The following is a 24,454-nucleotide window of genomic DNA, read 5'->3' as shown; positions in this document are numbered from 1 at the left end:
GGGGGCGGGCAAGGCAAACGTGTTCTTTAAGGCAGCATTTCCCAACCTTAGGAACTTGAAGATGCGTGGACTTCAACTCCCAGAATTCCCCAGCCAGCATAGCTGGCTGGGGAATTCTGGGAGTTGAAGTCCACGCATCTTCAAGTTCCTAAGGTTGGGAAACACTGCTTTAAGGGACTTGCAACAGTCTCTCGCCTCCCAACGCGTGGGAGGAGCGGAAGTTTGTAAAAAAAAAAAAAAGCTTGCGGGCTTTAAAACACGTCGGTCCGTTCTTTCCCCGCATATGGGAGACCTTGAAAGCTGCAACTGACAACCGGAAATCCACCTCGGAAGCGAATTTCAGGCTCGATCCGGATGGGGGGAGGCGTTCTGGTCGCCTCGGCTTGTTCCTCGTTCTTTTTCGTGCCGGCCGGGTGACATGGGAAGTTCGCGGCGCTGACGCGGAAGCTGAGGCGAGTTGGGAGCCCGGCGACTTTGTTCGGGCGCTCTTCCGCCTCCTCTGTGGGTCCTTCGGCCAGGTGAGGCGGCCCACCCCCCCGCTCTTCCGCTCCGGCCGGCGGTAAAAAAAAAAGATGGGCTCGCTCGCGGTCCTTATCTAGTTGACGAGAAAGGGCGGAGAGAGGAAAAAGTGGGAGAAGGAGAGGAGGCCGTGGCCTTGCTGCGCCCGGGTCGGTTACTCCTTTTGCAATGTACTCCACAAATGCCCGGGAAACGGCGGGGTTAAGGATGGAAGGGTCCCGGAGAAAGCCGCCTTTGGGGGGTCCTTGGTGCGCTTTCTGAGCTGGGTGGTTTTCTTTGCGGACGTTTCATTACCAAACTAGGTAACCTCACCGGCGCCTCTGCAAGGAAACCGCCCAGCTCAGAGAGCGCACCAAGAAGCCCGCAGGTCAACTCTGAGCCAGGCGTATTTTCTTTTGTCGGAACCAGGCCTTTGTTGGAAAGGCTGGAGGAGGAGGAGGAGGAGGAGAAGCGGGTGGGTGGCTCGGCCTGCCTTTTGCTTTCCCCTTCCCTGTAGCCCGGCGTTATGTAAAATGCCCCTTTCTTAGGGAAGTCTGTCGGGGGATTCCCTTTGGGGCCCTCCAGAGCATCAGTTTTCCCTGAACTAGAAAAAGGGCTTCTTTCAGTGTGAAGTTTTTAAAGCCTGTGTGTTGGTTTGCTTTTCTTACGTGGCTGGGCAACCTCGGCTCTGTTATGACTCGTGGACTTCAACTCCCAGAATTCCTGAGTCAGCTATGCTGACTCAGGAATTCTGGGAGTTGAAGTCCATGAGTCATAACAGAGCCGAGGTTGCCTGCCTTAGATGGTTCCTCTGTGGGCCTTGTTTTAATCATAGCTTGTTGACACTCGTAATCTGCTTCACGGGCTATGTTAAATCATAAACCATGGCTGCGGCAAGAGTGGTTGGAGTGCACATTCTGCTAAGTCAAACCCAAAATTTATTTATTTTTTATTTATTATTTAGATTTATATACCGCCCTTTCCCGAAGGACTCCGGGCGGTTTACAGGGCATTTAAAAAAACAGTCAATACAAACGTTAAAACAAAATTAAAAGAGATTAAATAGAACCCTGAGAAAATTAAAACCCAGTTAAAATTAAAATTAAAAATATTCTCAGCCTGGGCCAGAGAGCTCGAAGAGCCAGGTCTTCAGGTCCCGGCGGAATGAACGGAGGTTGGGGGCAGTCCTAAGCTCCGCAGGCAGCTGGTTCCAGAGGGCAGGCGCACCCACAGAAAAGGCCCTACCCCTGGGTGTTACCCGCCGGCAGTCTTTAACCGGCAGCACCCTGAGAAGACCCTCCCTGTGGGAGCGCACTGGACAAAGGGAGCTTGATGCTGGCAGCAGGTGTTCCCTCAAATATCCCGGACCCAAGCCATTTAGGGCTTTATAGGTCATCACCAGCACCTTGAATCTCAAAATGGCGTAACTTTGACATTAGTATTAGAAATTCAAGCTTCCTGGCTCTTCTCCTGTCCCCTGGAAGTAGTTCAAATGTTATTCTAGTTATTCTGGTTTGTAGAGATGCCCAAGCTGACTTTTGTTTGAAAGAAACCATGTATCTGTGTCTGTTAAAGACAGACCTTAAGGCTTTGAAGCTAATTTCTTCTGTGGATTGTTGTTGACTTCAAGCTGTTCTTGCTTATCTTGATCTAAACAATGTAATTTTTCTGCCATAGGATTGTGCTTTCTTTTCTCAGTAATATGCACTGTTCTACTTTGATAATAAGCCCAAATCTTACATACACTCTGAAACTGTATTACTGTTTTTCCATGATAAATGTGTAAGTTAATAAGTATTCTGTAATCTGGCTAAATTTTTTAGGTATTTACATAGCGTAAAGTATGTGGAACCTATGTATAGTTTGAGAAAGTGGCAATGTAAAATATAGGCAGCATCTTTATATGACACTAGCCCTAGATTGTTATCCAACATATACAAAATTGGGCTGTAGTTAGTTCTACTTACAGGTGTTGGTTCAATTACTTCCAGATTCCTATATTAACAAATAGCTTAATGTAGTAGTTTACTCATTATTTACTGGCTTCAAAGTCTTAAATTTTCCTCCATTCTTTCAATCCTATATGCCTCTGGATTACCGTAATTGAAAACAATATGGGTAAAAGGAAACTGCCTTTCAGCTAGAACTTCTTAGCAAAAAAAAAAAATAATAAGTTGAGAAATATGTTATATGTATAATGTCTATGTCAGAGATCCCCAACCTTTTGAGCACCAGGGTCCGTTTCCATGGAGAGAAGTTTTTCTGCAGACTGGAGGGGTCATGGTTTCATGTACTGCCTGCATGCTGTAGATGAACCTTTGCTTGTTTGCATGGACCGGTGCCAGTCCACAGACTGGGGTTTGGGGACCCCTGGTCTATGTGATGTACTTAAATCATGAAAAGACTTTTTATAGATGTAACTGATATTAGTTGATTTAGTTTCCAAATCAACTACTGTCACAAGGAAAGGAGTTCTTTTAGAATAAGCTTAAATTTTTTGGAAATATGTTACAAAGGCTCAAAGTGGAAGATAGTCAGTAGACAGAGGCTCTTCTCACTATAGTTGGGATATCTGATTTTTTATTTTATTTTATGTATAACAAGAAAATGAGCACAGATCTTGATACTGAAAGTTTCAAGTTACAATAGAAACTTACAGAACACTCGGGATGTATATATTTCTTTTTCAATGTATTTAGCACAAATATATTAAATCTGTATTTATTGCTGTTTAATAAGTAAGAAAAATTGTTCATTTTTTCCAAAACCTTATAAAAACGGCAAAGTTATGGGAATTTCAAAATAATTTCTGGATATACAGTAATGTACCTGTTAGCATGCTGATTTTTCATGATACATGCAATTTAAACTTCACTGATATTAGAATATTGTATAAGTAGGAAAATGTAAATGATGAAATCTGATATATAATCCAGATGTTTTCCAAGTATATGTTGCATGCCCTAAAAAGTAGACAACTGTGCTCAACATTAGTGGCACTCCCACTAATACTTTATTGTTCCTGTGTTTATAGGATATATGTAATGCTCTCTTTGGATGTAAATTCATAAGGAATGCATTTTTCACAGATCGGTACACTTCTACTGAGGCAGAATTCGCTTACAAAAACAGTACTTGTGAGTAAACCAAGTCAACATGTTAAGCTTCTCATTTAAAAAGCATTTTTCAAGAATGTAGTTATATCTGAATATCCTTTTCTTTCAGAAATGGCAGCACAGAAAAGGAAATCTGTGCTAGTAGAATCCTCTGCTAAGCGGCGGAAATTGGATAAAAGTAATAAATCAGTTTCTACTAGCAAAGAAAGAAAACTGCAGGATGGTAAATGCATATCAAATAAGAAACCAGTGCTGAAGAAAGAAGTGCCCCAACTCTCTGCCACAACTAACAGGTCAGCTGTCAATAAGTTTATAAATAGAGCTTCTCTACCATCTTCCCAAAATAAACAAGCGCAAAGGAACTCCAAACAGACTTTAAATGAGTTAAAGAAGAAAGCATGTAAAATGGTGTGCATTAAAAGGACATCCTTAACATCTTTAGGTAAATTATGTCCTGCACAGACATCACTGAAATCTTCCAAAATAAAGCATGCCAATTCTTTGAATCTTTCAAAATCTTCTTCCAAAATCTGTTCTAGGGGGAAGAGAAAATGCAACATTGTCAAAAATAAGACTTCCCGTGAAAACAAGAAACCGAATAAATCATCTGTAGATTCTAAAACACGTCCTATTGAAGCTCGGTGTAAGAGACATGCAGTCCGGTGTGGTAAAACAAGTCATAAGAACCTGCATTCAAAATCACGACCCATCAAAGAAAATACCAAAAAATTTACAAAATCTGAAAAATACATTAGTAGTAACTTAGAGGTTCAGAATTCTCAAACCCCTTCTTTAAAAAAGCCAGCTTCTCAGAACAGTGAAGCAAGCTGGTCTAAAGGTTCAAGTGAAAAGCCTTGCGATACTGACCACAGAAAGATAGCCAAAAAGTCAGTGGGCACTGATTCTGGTAAAGCTGTTAGAATTAGGCAAGAACAGTTACCTGTCAAACAAACTAAGAGAGTATCTAAGAATGACACAGTGCAGGGCCTTCCAGAGTCAAAACATACTGTTTCACATGGCCATCAAACTAGAAGATCACCAAGATTGCAGCAGTCATCTGATGTTTCTACAATATCTTTGAGAAGCAGAAAAATAAAAGGAACACATGCTTCTGTTGTGAAGCAATGTAACCCGATGAAAAAGCTGCTACCACAACTTAAACATGAAAAATTGAAACCAGGAAAGTCTGTGGAAGACCATGATTATCAAATTAAAAGAAGAAAGATGTCAGACAATAAGAAAATGGGTTGTTTCTCCCCCAAAAAACATGAGGTGGATTCTGAAATCAGTGATTCAACTACATCTCAAGATAAGCCAAGAGAACTGAGAAATAATTCTGAAAGTAATCAAAAATCTGAAAAGGAAGTTGCCAACACACTTTCCTGTCCTATAAATTCAGTTTGCAGTATAGTAAACAAAGGAAAGCCCAAGCACAAAAATGGAAAAATCAATATAAAAGCAGATGGAGTTGCACCAGTAGAACCTGTTTGCCAACAAGAGGATGTGGTAAAATCCAAAAAGATTAGCATTCTTGAATTGTGCGAAGAAATTGCAGGTGAGATTGAATCGGACACAGTAGAGGTAAAAAGAATTTCTCCGAACCCTGACTATGGAAGAGAGGAGGAAAAAAATCCAGTACTAGAATTGCCACAGGAAATAGTATTAAATGATGAGAAAACTAACCAGAACTCTCAATGTAAGCGATTTTTTCCCAGCAGAAAAGGGACATCTGTCAAATGTACTGTAAATGGCAGACATAGCACAGTGAACAAAAATTCTAAATGGACCAAAATAAAATTAACTAAGGTAAATCATGTGAGCCATAGTATCTCAAGTATTCCAAAGCTTGATGTTTTAAAGCTTGATGTTTTAAAATGTAATGTTCCTGAGGAACAACAAGCCAGAACTGTAGAAATACACCTTCCAGACGCTCAAAGGAAATTATCCCAAAACAACGATGGCACAATATGTGAACAGAAGTTAAATACAGCTGATTTTGAAGGAATCCAGATTAAAGATAGAATACTGCATGCCAAACAGTCCACTGTACAGATTATAGAGAATGGTTTGTCTGAAGCAAAGCATTGTCCTGGGTCAACACCAGACAAGGTAATTATTTTGTAATTTTGTGATATAACAGTATGACTTTGTATTTCATTGCAGAATTTGTTTTATGGGGCAGTATGATGTACTTTGAGGATGAGTATAATGCAGTGCATTCTGTTTAAAATAACCTATTTATCTCTATCATGCATTTATCATTTATTACATCATTTATCACTCATGCCCTAATAACATAGCAGCTTGACTATTGCAACATACATATATGGGGCTGCACTTGGAGACCATCCAGAAGTTTCAAATGATCCAGAATACAATGGCCTAAGCAATGATGAGCATGTCTTTGTATGCCCATGTATCATTTCTGCTTCGTGAGCTGTAATGGTTGCATCCAGTGCGATCAGCTTGTTTCTGGGTGTGATTCAAGGTGCTGGTTGCTATCTATACAAACCTTACATAGCATCAGGACTGATTATTTGAGGGACTGCCTGTCCCTTATTATATTTGCCTGACCACTTTCATCTTGCAGTGTTGGCATGCTCCAGGCTCCTTCAGTTAAATAGTGTCATCTAGTGGGACCCTGGAAGTGTGCCTTCTCTATAATAGTGCTTGCGCTTTGGAAGATCCAGAGCTCTCTCCCCCCCCCCGCCGCTCCTCTTTGCTCATGTTCAGAAAAGCAGTTTGGGCAAGAGAGAGTGAGGCCTCTCACTTGACTCCATCTGATGAGCAGGGTAGCACTAAGATGCAAGAAATTACTAAAATCTAACTCTAAAAAATTGGTTTGTAATGTTTTGTCTACATTTTTTACTTCACAAATGTAACTGAGTATCATGGGAAAGACAGCTAAGCTCAACATAATATAAGTTATTTTTTTAGATTTGAGAGGGGTTGTTTTTTTGCTAGTTTATTGAGAGCTAGAGGTATCTCTGAAATAGCGTTTGTCCATGTAAGACGGTTATTTACTATACCTAATGAAGCCATGGGTGATATATGCAAAAATAACTAGATATGATTTTCTATAATTGAAAGCATGAAAGGTTTCTAATGTGAACATTTTTACTGCAACTTCTTAAAGCAGCTGCGTCTTTTTCAGGGCCTGTTTAGATGCCCGTTGCAGAGCTGTCTGATCTTAGGGAAAGGGACATTTATTTTACATTGAATCCAAATACATGTTCCTGAATGCTTTGCAGCACCTTTTTGCTTTGAATCAGAAGCTCAGAAATCCCTAAGATTTCTTGAAGATTGAAAGTATTGTTTTAGAACTTCTAAATTCTTTATACACGTGCACAAAGACTCAAGGAAACTGGTCAATATTTTCATGAGATAAATTACCTCTAAAGCAGCTATTGCAGCAGTCCTTGTAATTTATTGCATCTCATCTAGACAGCTAAATTATGCAAACATGGTAGAAGTTTCTTAAACTGAACAGGAACAAAAATTTAAATTTTTGAATTGGTAAGATCTGTTGTACGTTTGAATAAATGATTCTTATATGTATATATTTAGAGTTTCAATTTAGAGTTCGATACACATCCAGAAAATACTTCAATGAAAATAATTACAGAACAAGCATCAGTGAAGCAAGTAAAAAGAGAGACAACAGAAATCAAACCTCAAGGTGAACTTCAAATTATATTTCATATTAAAGCATCTTTAATTATGGATAAAGTAATTCATAGTTTAAGTTAAAAAAAACTATCTGGCCAAATAATCGTGGAATATGAACTTGGGAGGAAGCATGGGTAATCAGATGCAACGTTATTTCCATTAATAGAATAACCTGTGTTTAGAGGATTGCTAATAGTAGACTATAAGGCTTGTCATAAAAATGCCAAAGTGAAGCTACTTACAGCTTTGTTGAACTGATCTTTATTGCTGTTGTTAGTTGTGAAGTCGTGTCCGACCCATCGCCACCCCATGGACAACGTTCCTCCAGGCCTTCCTGTCCTCTACCATCTTCTGGAGTCCATTTAAGCTCACGCCTACTGCTTCAGTGACTCCATCCAACCACCTCATTCTCTGTCGTCCTCTTCTTCTCTTGCCCTCAATCTTTCCCAGCATTAGGCTCTTCTCCAGTGAGTCCTTCCTTCTCATTAGGTGGCCAAAGTATTTGAGTTTCAACTTCAGGATCTGGCCTTCTAAAGAGCAGTCAGGGTTGATCTCCTCTAGGACTGACCGGTTTGAATGCCTTGCAGTCCAAGGGACTCACAGGAGTCTTTTCCAGCACCATAGTTCAAAGGCCTCAATTCTTTGGCGCTCAGGCTTTCTTATGGTCCAACTTTCACAGCCATACATTGCAACTGGGAAAACCATAGCCTTGACTATACGCACTTTTGTTGGCAGGGTGATGTCTCTGCTTTTTAGTGTGCTGTCTAGATTTGCCATAGCATTCCTCCCCAGGAGCAAGCGTCTTTTAATTTCTTGGCTGCAGTCCCCATCTGTGGTGATCTTGGAGCCCAGGAAAATAAAATCTGTCAGTACCTCCATTTGTTCCCCATCTATTTGCCAGGAATTGAAAGGGCCGGATGCCATGATCTTGGTTTTCTTAATGTTAGTTTCAAGCCAACTTTTGCACTCTCCTTCTTCACCCGCATCAAGAGGCTCTTTAGTTCCTCTTCACTTTCTGCCATTAGAGCGGTATCATCTGCATATCTTAGGTTGTTGATATTTCTCCTGGCAATCTTAATTCCAACTTTTGATTCATCTAGCCCTGCCTTTGTCATGATGTGCTCTGCATCTAAGATAAATAGGCAGGGCGACAGTATATAGCATTGCCGGATTCCTTTCCCAATTTTGAACCAATCAGTGGTTCCGTGTCCAGTTTTCACTGTTGCTTCTTCATCCGCATATAGGTTTCACAAGACAAATAAGATGGTCTGGTACTCCCATCTCTTTAAGAACCTGCCACAGTTTGTTGTGATCCACACAATCAAATGCTTTAGCATAGTCAATGAAGCAGAATTAGATGTTTTTCTGCAACTCCCTAGCTTTCTCCATGAACCAGCATATGTTGGCAATTTGATCTCTAGTTCCTCTGCCTCTTTGAAATCCTGCCTGTACTTCTGGTAGTTCTCGATCCACATACTGCTGGAGTCTAGCTTGTAGGATTTTAAGCATAACTTTACTAGCATGTGAAATGAGTGCAATGGTGCGAAAGTTTGAACATTCTTTTGGCATTGCCTTTCTTTGGAATTGGAATGTAAACTGATCTTTTCCAATCCTGTGGCCACTGTTGAGTTTTCCAAATTTGCTGGCAAATTGAGTGTAGCACGAACTGATCTTACTGTTGGCAAATTAAATTTAACTGATTTGCTAACATACTGACTGCATTCATTCATAACAATAAGCCAGAATTTGTTTTATCATATTTTCAATAAGTTGTGATATGTCAGAATGACTTAGATTCACAACAGCATACAGGGCAAAATGTAACAAACCTTATCATTGATTAACTTGATGTATGAACCCAGATTTATTGCAGACAGGCAAAGTAATCACGACTTGTTGAATCAGTTCTTGGGGATTTTTTTTTCTTGTAGCATCAGGAAGAAAACATCAGAAAAACTAAATAGAAATAAGATGAGATTGCAGATTTAGACCCAGTGACTCTAATACTGTATAATGCATGCATTAAATTGCTGCTGGACCTATGGATAGTTATATCATGGTTTCTAAATTAGTAAAAACATGGTGCTCCCCAGTCAAAATTGAAATACTGAGGGTTGTTTTTTTTTTAATGAAACCCTCTTATTGGTATAGATTTTCACAGCTGGTATCTATTGGGTCTAGTCCGTCCCTGCATAGTTGCTGTGGTCTGCATAGCAGTCCATCTTGCTCCTAAAGATGCCAGCATACAGTTGTCAATTCTCAACCTTGGCAACTTTAAGACTTGTGGACTTCAACTCCCAGCAAAGCTGGCTGAGGAATTGTGGGAGTTGAAGTCCACAAGTCTTAAAGTTGCCAAGGTTGAGGACCCCTGGTCTAGATTACCTTCACTAAACCCTGAAGGTCATAATTGCCCTTTTCTATGCTCTTTGTGTATACAATGTAACACAAGTAATTTGTTACATTAAAGTTACAATTCAAAATCTATTTAACCTGTGTAGCTCTAAATCACACAAAGTGTGTGCCTTTCATTATATTTATTTATGAGTTCATCTTATGTGCATTCATAGATAATATAAAACTGGAGGAAAAACTTCAAATGTTCAAGAACCTAGCTAAAGATAATTATCCCCCGCAAAAGGAAAACCTGTAGGGAAATGTGATTTTTTAAAAATAATAATTGTTTTTTAATTTAAATTTTTAAATTGTTTCATTTAATTGTTGTATGCCATCCAGTTACTTCTTGTGAGATTGGTGGGCATATAAATTTGGGGGGGGGGAAAGCTTTTGTAATTACTTATTCATAATATAATATAGTTTAGAAATTGCAACTCTTGATTCCTGGTTTTTCTAATTTTGATTGTTTAAGTTTGGTATGTGTTAAAAGAGACATACCACTGATACTTTGTAAAGTTGTTTCAAATTCAAAAATCTGGATTTCTCAGTCATTAGTCTCCATTATATATTCATATATATTCAATATGCAGTAATATAGAGTCCTTGGTGGTTTTTGAGCTTGGTTGTGTGATTACAAATGTTTAAACAAGCTCAGGAACACTGAGGACCTCACAGTTTAACCCTGAGCTACATATATTCTCTTCTAATGAAGTAATATATTGATTTATTGATAGATCCAGTTGGTAAACAGTTGGCTCAGGCTCCTGCTAATAAAACCTCTGAGATAAATGAGAGCAGGTACAGTATTCTTAAAAATTATTTTATACTTTGTTATAGTTTTATCTTTTACAAGTTTGCATTAGATTTGCCAGTCGTGTTAAGAAATATCTAAGAATTATCAACTCAGACTTAACATTCTTTCTTTAATATTCCCTTTCCTAAGGATGCACCCTGAGCTCAACTGGCCAAATAATCAGACAGCTTGAGCTCAGGCTGCTCTTGATAAAGGTGGATCTCTGTGAAAGGAGATGTTTGGGTGAATAATTTATTAATTTATTAAATTATTAAATAAATATACAGACCTGGCATCTCTGGTTGGGTACAATTAGGGATGTGGCCCTGTATGGATATCTTCATCTGCCATGATGGCAAGCTTTGGAACAAAGGCTAGCTGCAATTTCAGAGAAGCTCTAGTGGGCCCAAAAGGACTGCACTGTGGATAATGGTTGCAAGGGATGATAAGAGTGACCGTTGGTCTCTTCCCAGTTGCTGATCCTGAACGTATCCCTGTTTGTTAGAGGAATTAAGAGAGATGACACAGGTGGGGGGGAAAAACCCTAGTATAATAGTGGTACAATACCAAAAGTCAATTCAACCCATGTTGAAAATCAGACATTGACTGGCAAAATGTGAATACTTCTGTATTCTAATGGCATCTGGACTGTCTACAGATGTTTTGAGTGCTGCTCTGCAGGAGCCCTGCTTGTACCAAAAGGAGTTGTTTTAGTCAGTTCTGGGAGGAAAATTATCAAATCATAGGGTCTCCTGTCACAGTGAAGCGTCGATACACTGTTGATACTCAGTTATATAACCTTCAAGGCCAAGATAGAGATACTGTTAAAATCTTGGAACACAAGCAAATGCAAGATTAAGTCTGGTAAGAAAAGATATTGTTTGTTAGTAAGTATATGTTCCAGGAACTTAAGTTACAGTGATTGTGCTTCCCCTGCAGGAGCAGATCTATGATTAGGGATTCCTCTTGATATGCAGTTCCTGCTGGAGAAGTAGGTGGAAGCCCTGATAGGGAGACAGTGTGCTAGTTACAGCCCTACTTGATCTGGAAATACTTGGCTGTTGTAACCTCTACTCTAGTTCTTGTGAAATTGCACTACTACTGGTATAATGCATCATATGCTTGTTATCTTGGAAGATAATCTCCAAACTGTATCAGATTGTGGCAGCCAGGATGTTAGAAGGAGATGATGCCTATGTTGCAGCCACACCAATGTTGGCTGCCCACAGGCTTTCAAGCGCCATTCAGACAGTTAATTACGGTATTATCTAAAAGCCGTACACAGAGCAGCTCCAATCACATCAGAGACCATTTTAACCTGTAAGATTCTGCCTGTCTTGTATAGTTGTACAGGAGGGGATCCATCCCACTGAACATAAGATTGGTACTGACTGGGACACAGGGATGTTCCACGATAATCCTTGTTCTCGGAAACACATTGCCCCCAGAGAAATGCCTGGCTATAAAACTTCTGACATTTCATGAGGCATCGAAAACTTTATATTTATTACCTAGCGATTTTCTTCGTGTAACTGTCAGTAATATGAGTTAATGGATTTTATGCTGTTTTTATTGTTAAGGGCTCAACTTGTATATTTAATTGTTTTGTATACTGCTTAACTCTTGAGAGGAGGCAGCATTAAAATGAAATAAGCAAATATTCAATAGATAAGGAGAATTTTTGCATGTTTTTGTTTTATGGTTGCTATTATTACTACTTTGAGAGCATTTGCTCTATATATCTCCATTTTCCGTGCTGAAATGAAGCAGGAACAGAATCGTAGTTCAAACAGGAAGTCTTCCCTCTGTACCCTGGAGAAAAAAGAAAGCATAGTTCCGACTTCCTCCTGTCTAAGTAAAATACAGGTAGTCCTTGACTTGCAACCACATCTGAGCACAAATGTTCTGTTCTTAAGTTAGACCAGGGGTAGGCAACCTCGGCTCTTTTATGACTCATGGACTTCAACTCCCAGAATTCCTGAGTCAGCTATGCTGACTCAGGAATTCTGGGAGTTGAAGTCCATGAGTCATAAAAGAGCCGAGGTTGCCTACCCCTGAGTTAGACATTTGTTAGGGTTTTTTCCCCCCATTTTACAATCGTCCCTGCTACGGTTAAGTGAATTACTGCAGCTGAAGTGAATCTGGCTTCCCCATTGACTTTGCTTGTCAGAAGGTTGCAAAAGGTGATCACATGACCCTGGGACCCTGCAGCGGTCATAGATACGAACCACTTGCCAAACATCTGAATTTTGATCACATGATCATGGGGATGCTGCAAAAATTGTAACTCTGAAGAATGGTCATAAGTCACTGTTTTTTTCCAGTGGCATTGTAACTTTGAATGATCACTAAACAAGCGTAAGTGGAGGACTACCTGTAATTGCTTTCATTCATGAAATAAGGATTGATGATGGAGTATATGGAGGTGGTCTTTTTTTCCTTTTGCTAGGAGCATGATATGTCTGTCATACCATCATGCAAACACCATATCTCAACAGATCAGGTTTATTTTAAAAAAATAAATAAAAACCCAACATGATAAGACAGGATTGTGCCCATCTTAAAGAAAACATTCTTTGTGGAGAATCAAGCTGATATTTGCAGCCCTTGTCTTTCAGATCAAAAGCGATTGGCCTATTCGTTTACAAATTTTGCTTGCTATAAAATGTGAGAAACATTTTTTTTGACAGAAGCATAGCTAAATTAATTTATTTGGTTGCCTTTCCTCCAGGAGCTTAAGGTGTCTTTTTATTGCACTCTGTCCTACTTAGCTTTAATATTAATTCAATTGAATTGTGTGGAAGAGAAATACATTTTTATTAGAATACATACATAAACAGTAACTTGTGAATTTTTTTTGATGCATAAAGGGCATCTGTGCCAAAGGTTCCATTAACAACAAAATGTGATGGTTTTCTTACATCTGAAGAACATATTCAAAAATTAAAAGAAGCTGCAAAAGATGGCGATAAGCAGCTAATCATAGTAAGTATTTGTGTATGGCAAGTTACAGGTTGTTACTTTAAAACAATTCGTAAATGTGTGTCAGGCTTTTATCTTATAAGTTAATAAAATGTAATATGTTCATAAACTAGAAAAATATTCTCTGTTATGGTGAAAGTAGAAAAATGGGTTAAATCTAATTTAAAGGCTCTAGTATAATTTTCCATTCATTGTAGTGAAGAAACATATTGTATGTAATTGTTGTACAGCAGATATGGCCAACCCTTATCTTGGACTAGAGGCTAAAACATATAAAGAATGGTTGCTGGAATTGAGTATGTCTAGTTTAATGAAAAGAAAGACTAGGGGTGACATGATAGCAGCGTTCCATAAAGCAGTTAAGCTATTCTCCAAAGCACCCAAAGGCAGGACAAGAAGCATTGGATGGAAACTATCAAGGAGAGAAGCAACCTAGAACTAAGGAGAAATTTCCTGACAGAACAATTAATCAGTGGAAAGACTTGCCTCCAGACACTGTCCAACACTGGAAGTTTTTAAGAAGAGATTGGACAACCATTTGTCTGAAATAGTATAGGTTTCCTGCCTGAGCAGGAGGTTGGATTAGAAGACCTCCAAGTCCCTTCCAACTCTATTATTATGTTATTTATCCCACTTCTGGTAGAGAACAGCAATAAAATAATTTACTTTCTTGCATTTGGACTACAACCTGTTGTAGGTTAGTCTGAATTGAATAGCCTTTTCCAACTGATTCAAAATCTCAAAATGTGATTTAGAAGAACAAAGGTCTGTCCTCACTAGTACAGTGTTCTGTTCTGGTTTTTTTTTTAGTAAACACCTTACCTTTGCTATACTGATCCTCACCTAGCCACTAGGAGACTCCAGTATCTCCTAAGCAGGACCCAGACTTTTGTCTGCACTGGATATCAGTCATCGTGGCCCTTCATATCTTTTAGCACAATGAAGTGTATCTGTCTGAAAAGAATTTATAGAAGTTCACTGACAGAGTTCAGAAAACTCTAGAACAAGGAACCTTCCTATAAGTATTAAAGAAATAAGTAACAAAATACGATGGCTTTGTGACATCAGATTATTGAGAAGGCAGTGTTACTAACGACCACAACTGAGCCCAAAATTTGTGTTACTAAGTGAGAAATTGGTTAAGAAAGTTTTGCCCCATTTTACGACCTTTCTTGCCACATTTGTTAAGTGAATCACTGCAGTTGTTAAATTAGTAATACTGCTGTTAAGTGAAGCTGGCTTTCCCATTGACTTTGCTTGCCAGAAGGTCACAGAAGGTGATCATATGACCTTGGGATACTGCAACCATCATAAATATGAACCAGTTGTCAAACATCTGAATGTAAATCACATGACCATGGGGATGCTACGACAGTCATAACTCTGAAAAATGGTCGTAAGTCACTTTTTTCAGTGCGGTTGTAACTTTGAACGCTCACTAAACAAACTGTTGTTAAGTCGAGGACTACCTGTCCTAGTTTCTTAGTACTTGATTCCCCAGTTCTTGATTTCCCTGAACTAACAGAAAATAATAGGAGAATGTGCTATTTTATCATACATATTTTAATTGGCAGCAAAGATCACGTTATTTTTCTAATGATGAAATACCATATTTTCCAGCGTATAAGACGACTTTTTAACCCATGAAAATCATCTCAAAAGTTGGGGGGTCGTCTTATACGCCCAGTTGTCTTATACACCGGAAAATAGTACATAAATCAATCGAGTGCCCCCGTTCTTGCAAAGCAACTTCAAGCCTCCTTAGTCCAGTCCCCCCTCCAACGTGACTCTCCCTTCCCACCCCCAAGAGCCTCTCAGCCCCTTCCCGTCACCCTTGCAAACGCCAGACCCCAGGAGCTCTTGCGTCTATTCCAAAGGGTGGGTGGAAGGAAAAGCCCCTTTCGGCTCCGGCTTGACTGCAAGTCAATGAGCCCGGGAAGGCACGCCCTCCCCTCTCACTGTGGAGGAAGCAGGGCAGGCTGGCGTCTGGCGGGAGCCGGCAGAGCCGTCCGGCGGCAGGCGGCAGGGCAGTCCTAAGGAGTCCTCGGGGAGCGATGGCAGGCGCCTCACGCTCTTCCCTCTTGAGGCAGCATCGGCGGAGCCGTCCGGCGTCGGGCAGGAGCCGGCAGGGCAGTCCTGCACACGCGCGCACTCCCCGGCTGCTAAGGAGCGCTCCTTAACAGCTGGGGAGCGTGCGTGTGCGCAGGACTGCCCTGCCGCCTGCCGCCGGACGGCTCTGCCGATGCTGCCTCAAGAGGGAAGAGCGTGAGGCGCCTGCCATGGCTCCCTGAGGACTCCTTAGGAGCCGGGGAGCGTGCGCGTGCGCAGGACTGCCATGCTGGCTCCCGCCAGATGCCAGCCTGCCCTGCTTCCTCCACAGTGAGAGGGGAGGGCGTGCCTTCCCGGGCTCGCTGATTTTCCGGCGTATAAGACGAAAAATCTTGAAAATCATCTCAAAAGTTGGGGGGGTTGTCTTATACGCCGGAAAATACGGTAGCCCTTAAGTATTGCCCTGAGCTAATTTGCTTCAGATCACAACAAATGTATTTTGAATGCTCTTCAAATTTGCTATCCTTGATATTGAAAGTGCTTTAATTGTGTATTTTAATGACATGGGTTTGCAGCTATTTCTGTTCAGTAAATTGTATTATTTGGTTAGGAAGGTTTGTTTCATGAGCTATATTTTAACTTTTAATATATAGGATGCAGGACAAAAACGGTTTGGTGCTCTTTCCTGTAATATTTGTGGAATGCTTTATACAGCTTCAAATCCTGAGGATGAAACCCAACATCTGCTCTTTCATAACCAGTTCATAAGTGCAGTAAAATATGTGGTAAGAATATTTTTTTCTTTGCTCCAAAGCATAAAGTATTTTACATAGTCTCAGTGGATTATTCAAAATTATGCTTAAAGCAACAGTCAAATCCATTTAAAAATGTTTTACTTGTTAGTTTAAATAAAGTAATGAATCATCCTCTTTCACATTTTTCCTAACTAATTCTTCAGTGAGTGAATATTATATCATCTAAGTTGCCTAATACTGTCTGTACGGTGCTTTGGATTCAGTTCAAATCCAAAAAGGTGTTCAAAGCACTTGGAAACCTGTCTGCCGCCCTTTAAAACAGCTGTGTCTTTTCCAGGAATCACATGGCAGCTGCAGAAGGAATGCTTTGAACCACTTTGGGAATCAAATCGAAAGCACTCTATAGCCCTATTGCACATGCATTAGGTTATGCTTTTACATACGCTGTGAAAATAATATTGCCATAGTGGTATTTTAGTGTGAAATTTTGTTTGGCTAGTGGAAAATAATTAGCATTTAATTGCACAATTTATTTTTAAAAACCATATTTCATACAAGATTGTTGAACTGACCATTATATTCCCCTGCAATTTATATTCAGACTACTAAAACTCTTATTTTCTTTATCATACATGTTACCTTCCATAACTTGCATTGATATTGATAAGACCTCCAGGATAATTGAACTGAACTCCCCCAGCTGCTTCCAAAGTCTACCACACAAATACATAGTGGTTCAAATCTAGCTGGTGATTTAATGATTTACAAAAGCTTTTACTAGTTTCATGATCTTGCTGACCTACCTGTAAACTATTGCCTATTTACGGAAGAAATACATTACTAAAGCTCTGTAGGGCAGGACTTTTAAAGTATCTGGAAAAGCAGTGGTGGTGGAACACTAAAAAATTACTGAATAATTAAATAATCAGAGCTTAAGGTGAAATTTGAGCATCAGTTTTTTAACTTCTGCTTTTCAGTTCAATATAGTCCTTTTCTATTTTTAAAAAATATTTTTGCTAGGCTTTAATTCAAAATAGAAAACTCATTCTAGCTATAATGCAAGTTGCTTCTTTTTTAGTAGCATATATTAATATTTCATTACAATCCAAATGTATGCAATTTTTATTGGTATTTGTTTCCAGCTAAAACTGGGCTTTTGAAACATCATAAACCAAACTGGGTGGATTTATGGAAAATAAGTTAAATCTTTTATGTGATATAATTTTGTGTCCTTCTATATCAGAAATAATAATTTGAATTAAGAGTTAAATCCTGTTTCAATATATTTGAAAACTTTAATCCCCAATTAATTATTGTTGCAGCCATTTATTTCTTTTAGTTTAATTAATGTTTAGGTCCTAAAATTATTTTCGACTTAAAATACTTTTAAATACCATAAAAAAATCTAATGCCAAAAACTCATATGCTCATATTTTTCCTTAGAACATCAGTGAATTAACTGCGGTAGCTGCCATTGCAGAAGTATTTGACATGAACAGCTAATTCTGCCTTAAATTACCTAGAGCCATTAAAGGAGTGGGTAGCATATACATTTCCTAAATAAATAAAATAAATCCTAGAAAAGTATCATCCAATTAATTTCAAGTGTTAAAATAATATTTTGGGACTCTAAAACCAAAGTGACTTGCTTAATGAATAGGTGGTCATAGAAATCTGATGAAATGAAATGATCAAATGCAATTGTTATCACTAATGATATCAGAAAGATCTTTATTTGAATGATTGTGTTAGTCTCAAAAGATCAGGACCATAAGTGAAGTTCCAGTTAAACTGATTTATTACTAATCATGCCTATGCACAAGAATTTATACAACTAGTTAGCTCTATCTTGGCATTAGATAAGGGTCAGCGGAATTCCAAAGAAGTTGTATTTAATCTGTTTGTGATTACATAAAGAGACTTTAAGCTAATTCCTCTTTTGACCCTGTCCCCAGGTTCTGCCATTCCTTCTCCTACAGATTGGTAGTGTCACTTCAGCCTGTTTTCTTGGGTGAATGTTATAACAGTATGTAGCAGTGAAAATATAAGTGTCAGTGGAATATATTTAATTGTTTAACTTTTAGTGAGCTTTCTTTTTCTCTCTTCCCTTTTTTAAATGAATATAGGTAAGGCTTTTGGATTTATTAGCCTAGTGATAGCGCTTTTCTTTGGACTTCCTATAAATACCACTTTAGGCAGACTTTGCAAACGACATGAACTCTAATTTATGGATAAAATTAAGTCTTAATAGACTTAAGTGGCTTCTTGTTTTGTTTTTTCATGCAGGTACTGATCATTTATCACCATCAGTGTGGATCTGAAGAAGAGTTAATTACCTCATTTTTGAGTATGTTTAACTTCAGATACACACAGCATAGCAACTTTCCCTTTTAGGGTGTTAGAAGGTAGCTATTCATTTATAGTCTCATTTTTGTGACTATTAGTTATAATTAGTGACACAATAAATGATTTCATCTTTTGAACCACTGAACCATTGCATGCTATTCAGTTCACTGAAAACCTCCTGGAGGTCTGTTGCATGCCACTTATCAAAATGTACACATATTTGTGGAGGTAACTGTGTTAAAGAAATGCTATATAGTGCACGTATATACATACTCCTACTTGCACATACAAGCTCTGGATTGATTTTGGAAAATTTGCTGAATTAAGAAAATATGCTTGCTAATTCTTAATAGACGAATTTTACAATTATTCTGGTGGAAAAAGACTGGGGCTGCCCAATGATTCGTGTTTGAATCCAACGAAGTGCTGGATCAGCACCTCTCTACAACTTTTGAAAGCAGCTGCCTTTTTCTAGGATGATGTAACAGATATGGAGGGCGTGTGCTGTTTGAACTCTTATGTATCTAGAACCAACTTTTGCCCAAAGTATCACTCAGCCCTAAAAGAGTTGTAAAGTGCAAAATACTTCCATAATTTTCTGTGGAAGCTTTTGCATTATATAAGCTATATTTATGGAGAAGTAGAACTTATCTAGTCAGGATTTTTGTTTGCCAAGAAGTGTGTATTATTTAGCACGAGCTAAAAGTGTAATTTTTAAACAATGGGCTAAAAGTATAAAAGCTTTGTGTTTAGCTGAGCATTTTTTCCCCTTTTTAGGGGTGGAAAAAAGAGAGAATTTTGTCTGAGTATCCTGATGGTAAGATTATAATGGTCCTTCCTGATGATCCCAAGTATGCACTGAGAAAGGTAGGTGAAATGTCTTGAACTATATTTTTTTAATGGACAGGAAAAGGCTTTGATAAGCTTTTTACAGTGGTTTGTTATTCTTAAAGGTAAAGGTAAAGGTTCCCCCGCACATGTGTGCTAGTCGTTTCCGACTCTAGGGGCCAGTGCTCATCTCCGTTTCAAAGCCAAAGAGCCAGCGCTTGTCCGAGGACGTCTCCGTGGTCATGTGGCCGGCATGACTAGACGCCAAAGGCACACGGAGCACTGTTACCTTCCCACCGTAGTGGTCCCTATTTTTCTACTTGCATTTTTACGTGCTTTCGAACTGCTAGGTTGGCAGAAGCTGGGACGAGTAACAGGCGCTCACTCTGTTACGTGGCACTCGGGATTCGACCCGCCAAACTGCCGACCTTCTGATCGACAAGCTCAGCATCCTAACCCACTGAGCCACCGCGTCCCTAGTTTGTTATTCTTAAGAATATGATAATAAAAACCTAAAAATTTTCTGATCAGTGAAGTTGCCAAATACATACAAGACTATCCACATTTTGATTATTTCAGCTGTTGTTCTTATTAACATGAGACTGGCATGAGAAGGGCATATCAAATTTAATGTGTCGGTAGAGCCTATGAATTTAATTTTCAGTTGGAAGATCATAGTGAGAAATAAACCATCTTCCCTAATGGATTTAAATGGAATTGTTTGCAGGACAAATAGCAGAAACAAACCAGTGTATCTTATACTGTGCAATGTGAGAGAAATTGACAACTTACTTATTGTGTACAGTATCACTGGAATGCAGAATGTCAGAAAATTTTGGCTTAGTGTCAAACTTAGTGTCTCTATGAATGTATTGAGCTTGTTTATAGAGCTTAATACTATAATTTGAATTCTAGTTCTGTTACATTCCAGTGTACATTGTATATTCTAAAGTTTTGTTCCACTGTTGCAGTTTTGTTTTTATTTTACACACATTTTTTGTGTTTATGTGGGTGCATGAGTTAAATAGATTTTCCTTCCCCAATTAGGTTAAATTCCATACAAATTACATACCAAACACTCTAAATCTGTATCTGTATTGAGTTTTGAACAATTATGCAAAAATACTTTTATGCTTTTCCAATGTGTCCTGGTTAGAGTGCATATTTTGTTCTTTTTTAAAAAAATATGATTTTAAATATATTGGTTCTAAGGCTTTTTATTGTATTTATTTGGCAGGTTGATGAGATCAGAGAGATGGTTGATAATGATCTGGGATTCCAACAAGCTCCTCTAACATGCTCCAGAACTAAGACTCTATTATTTATTTCTAACGATAAAAAAGTAATTGGCTGCTTAATTGCAGAACATATTCAATGGGTGAGTAAACTCTGGATAACTATTTTCTTAGTTACATTTTTTTTAGAAAGTTCATATATTATTTTCATTTAAAATGTTGGACCTATGAGATTATTTCCTGTGAAAAGTTAATCATTAAAATAAAGCAATTTCTGTTTATAACCTAAAATGGAAAAAGTGGACGGAAAGAGAATGTAAAAAGAAATGCCAGTTCTTAACGTGGCAGTTATTGTAGTAGCCACCTGAAATACGTATCAGAGATGTCTTCTCAACTTTTAGGCTTCAATTTGAAAACTGCAGTGTAGCACTTGGTTGCAGAAAACACAGCAATCCATGTTCTATAGCAGCCAGTTGTGTTTTAATTCTTAGTGCTGCTGGTAAATTTCTCAAATACTGGTGCAAAATTCATGATCATTTGAAGAAGTCTGAAAAGAGAAGCAGTTTTTGCTGTCTTTTAATGCTTGTGCTGATTTTTCCTGCCATACTTTTCCATCCATTGGAGAAAGATCTCTCAGCAGGTCTGCATTTTCAGCTACTTTCTTGTGTAATGACTGTAGAAAGATGTTTCTTATATGGGAGAGGGGGATGTGTAAAGTGCCTCAACCATCTGTTGGAAAAGGAAGTGCATGTGGCAAGTGGATTTCCCCATAATTCTAGCCATGTGTTTTGTTTCAAATAGCAAAGCTACTGAAGATTATTTTTTTGTAGTATCTATAGAACTATTGCAAGGAAAGTGGTCCTCTTCAGTACATGACACGCTGGAACTGTAGCTGCAGTAGCTGGTCATTTGGTATTTCATCCTTGGGCATGGGGAGCAGCTGACATAAATCATTCTTATAAAATTCCTTTTCTATTATGATGATCACTTTGGAGCTACTCAGCAAATATGACTGATATTAATACCATATTCAGAAAGGAGATAGTTAAAATAGGAATGTGTTATTATAAATATGTTAACGTTAAGATCAATCATAAAGGATGCTATTATTGTTGTTTCCCAAGGGGTATAGAGTTATTGAAGAAAAGATTCCAGATATTAGTTCAGAAAATGATAAGCTCACTTTTGAAAGGCAAAAGGCCTGGTGCTGCTCAACAACTCCTGAGCCTGCCATATGTGGCATTAGTCGCATTTGGGTGTTCAGCATGATGCGACGGAAGAAAATTGCTTCTCGGATTTTAGAATGCTTGAGGTAAGGACCTTTTGCGTTAGTATGAACTATGGGCAGGCACCTACATTACATATACTATTTAATATATACGTATTTAGTATATACATATACTGTTTAATCAGTTGGAAGTAATCCTAGCCCTGACCAATCACAACTAAGAATTGTTAAATTGTTCACTACTTGTTATTTGGAAACTCTTTTGAGAGCAGATGTGACTATTTCAGAGGTGTGATAATTCTAAGAGGAAGACAAGATTAGGCAGCATCTGAATACTGGCTTTTGAGAAGCATTAAAATACATTGTATTTAGGGCAGTATTTTTATCTTGATTCATAGGTATCATTTGACCAGTAGGAAAGTATATGTTTTTAAAAAGTTCTTTGCCAGTTTTATTTTGTCACAGTGATTTTTTTTAATCTTGTCTTTAATCAGAAACAATTTTATATATGGCTCATATTTAAGTAAAGAAGAAATTGCTTTTTCTGACCCTACTCCGGATGGAAAATTGTTTGCAACACAATATTTTGGTACTAGTCAATTTTTGGTATATAATTTTCTCAGTGGACAACAGCCTCAAAGTGGTAACCTTTATAATAAAAGGTAATGAGAAATCATTAACTTTGTTGCTTGATTGCTGATGTTTGGACTTTTATTAGCAGTGAACTCAGGAGTAGTAACAACCAAAAAGATAATGGTTGTATTTTATTAAAATTGTAAATAGCACAGAAGTAGGATAATTTTGAAAGATATTTTTTATAAAAAATATGTATTATCTCTAGTACGCTAGCCATGTTTACATGCAGCAAATAATTTGTTCATAGTGGACTGTCAATTAGTGCAAGAACTACGGTCGCCTTTTAAGTATATTTTGAAGTTCACAATGTAATAGTATACCAAGGCAATGAGAAAGTCAATCTGTATTTGGTAGAGGTGTGAAAATTTTCTGTATTCAAGATCAGTAAAAAATAGCATCTAATCAAAGTGTATAATTGGCTCACTATATATGTTGAATGGAAATAGTAGTTTAAAAAGAAAGATACTAGCTCCTTTTGAAAAGTATGCCTCCAGCTATACTTTAGCAATAGCAAATTGGGTATATACTTTAATTTGTGGACTTCACAATACTTTAGCCTAAAACCTCTCTTATTTCAGAGGGTGTATATAATAAACTGCTGTGGCCTTTCTTGACATGTATATAATGTAGATTTAAAGAGAAAACATTTGATAACTTTTAATGAATCTACTAATGGTAAATGTATTTAAACAATGTCTTTGATATTATTGACTATTAAAAGTTGATTGAAACACTGGCCTGATGTAATAATGATTTTGGGTGGTTAACAGTTGTAGCTTTTACATTTTGATGATCACAAGCACATAACTTATTACAATCTACAAGTAGCTTGACCAGTTCAAAACAGTGCCTTGTATAATTTAATAGTCTAGTTCTGATGTTTGCTAGAGAAATGTCTCCAAGAGATCTGTTCCTCAGTAGCACAATGGATTTTAATGTTAATACTTTTTCAGGTTCATTACATACAGAATAGGCTTGTGGTCCCATTCCTGGATAATTCTGTGTGAGAAAAAAAATACTACTGGTTAGTATTTAAGCCGTTTCCTACCCTGAATATGTCATAGACAGAATGGCTATCTTCATGCTTAGTCATGCTAATACAATCACCTTTTCATGGGAAGATATTGTCAAATCATAAGATGATCTTATTAATTTGAGGTTATACTAGGCCCAAAATATAAGATACCTTTCTTACCTTCTAAAACTTAAAATCTGGAATCATTCATAGAGCCTACAAAAGAAATGCTGTAACCATGAATTCCTTAAAACTTTTCCTTCTATTGGAACTTTTTTTAATGTATCTCTGTCATCATTTTACAGAACTGCATTTAAAATGGAGGGCTAGAACTTCCATTGGCTATATTGAGACAGGCCTATTGATCTTAAGTGTAAGTTTTGGACTATGTACTATTGAGCCATCAGTTCATGAGCTCTTCTTGTCTTACTTCAATCAGAAGATAGTTTCTCCACAACTTTCTGAATTTTCAGGAAATTTTTGTCTCTTCTGTAACAAACTAAGTTTGTGTGTATGGTTTAGAAGCTGCCATGGCTGTCTTTGTAATTATGAAGCATTATATGAGCCTTGAAAAAGGCAATAGCTTTTTAACAAAGAGCTGCTTTGTTCTGCTCCTGTGCATAATAAAACTCCTTGCAAATGCTGTAGCATTGCTTCCTGACATAGATAACTAAGCATCTACAATCACCTGGGATTAATGATTAGCTAGTACAAGTTTAACTATTAGCTTATGTATTAGCTATTTGAGTAATTATTAAGTTTATAGTATCAGTAATTGATCAAAATAAAAATTCTGAGGAATCAACATAGTGTAAACCTAATAAACATAAGTAGCATTCATTGTTTAACTATTGACATGGTTCAGAATCTGACCAAAAAACAGAAGTACATCTAACTATTTCAACAGTGG

General features: G+C 38.0%; 1 protein-coding gene across 6 annotated transcripts; it reads left to right on the top strand.

Annotated features, from left to right (window-relative positions):
* The first annotated feature begins 236 nt into the window (after nt 1-236).
* Nucleotides 237-23,265, top strand: ESCO1 (establishment of sister chromatid cohesion N-acetyltransferase 1). Of its 6 annotated transcripts, XM_083358552.1 has the most exons (12): nt 237-518; nt 3,588-3,635; nt 3,724-3,907; nt 4,154-5,723; nt 7,182-7,293; nt 10,412-10,475; nt 13,341-13,455; nt 16,155-16,286; nt 19,380-19,469; nt 20,668-20,808; nt 21,790-21,977; nt 22,388-23,265. In XM_083358552.1, the coding sequence occupies exons 3-12, from the start codon at nt 3,726-3,728 to the stop codon at nt 22,557-22,559; spliced, it is 2,766 nt and encodes a 921-aa protein (XP_083214678.1). In that variant the 5' UTR covers nt 237-518; nt 3,588-3,635; nt 3,724-3,725; the 3' UTR covers nt 22,560-23,265. The 6 variants fall into 6 exon arrangements, 4 of the variants coding, with proteins under 4 accessions (XP_083214678.1, XP_083214675.1, XP_083214676.1 ...); XR_014491996.1 differs by lacking the exon at nt 22,388-23,265 and adding an exon at nt 18,543-18,603 and having other exon boundaries at nt 3,724-5,723; nt 21,790-21,886; XM_083358549.1 differs by having other exon boundaries at nt 3,724-5,723.
* The last annotated feature ends 1,189 nt before the right edge of the window (nt 23,266-24,454 follow it).

This window comes from Vipera ursinii, assembly GCF_947247035.1.
Source record: "Vipera ursinii genome assembly, chromosome: 3".
NCBI lineage: Eukaryota > Metazoa > Chordata > Lepidosauria > Squamata > Viperidae > Vipera > Vipera ursinii.
This window is presented reverse-complemented; position numbering and strand designations above follow the sequence as displayed.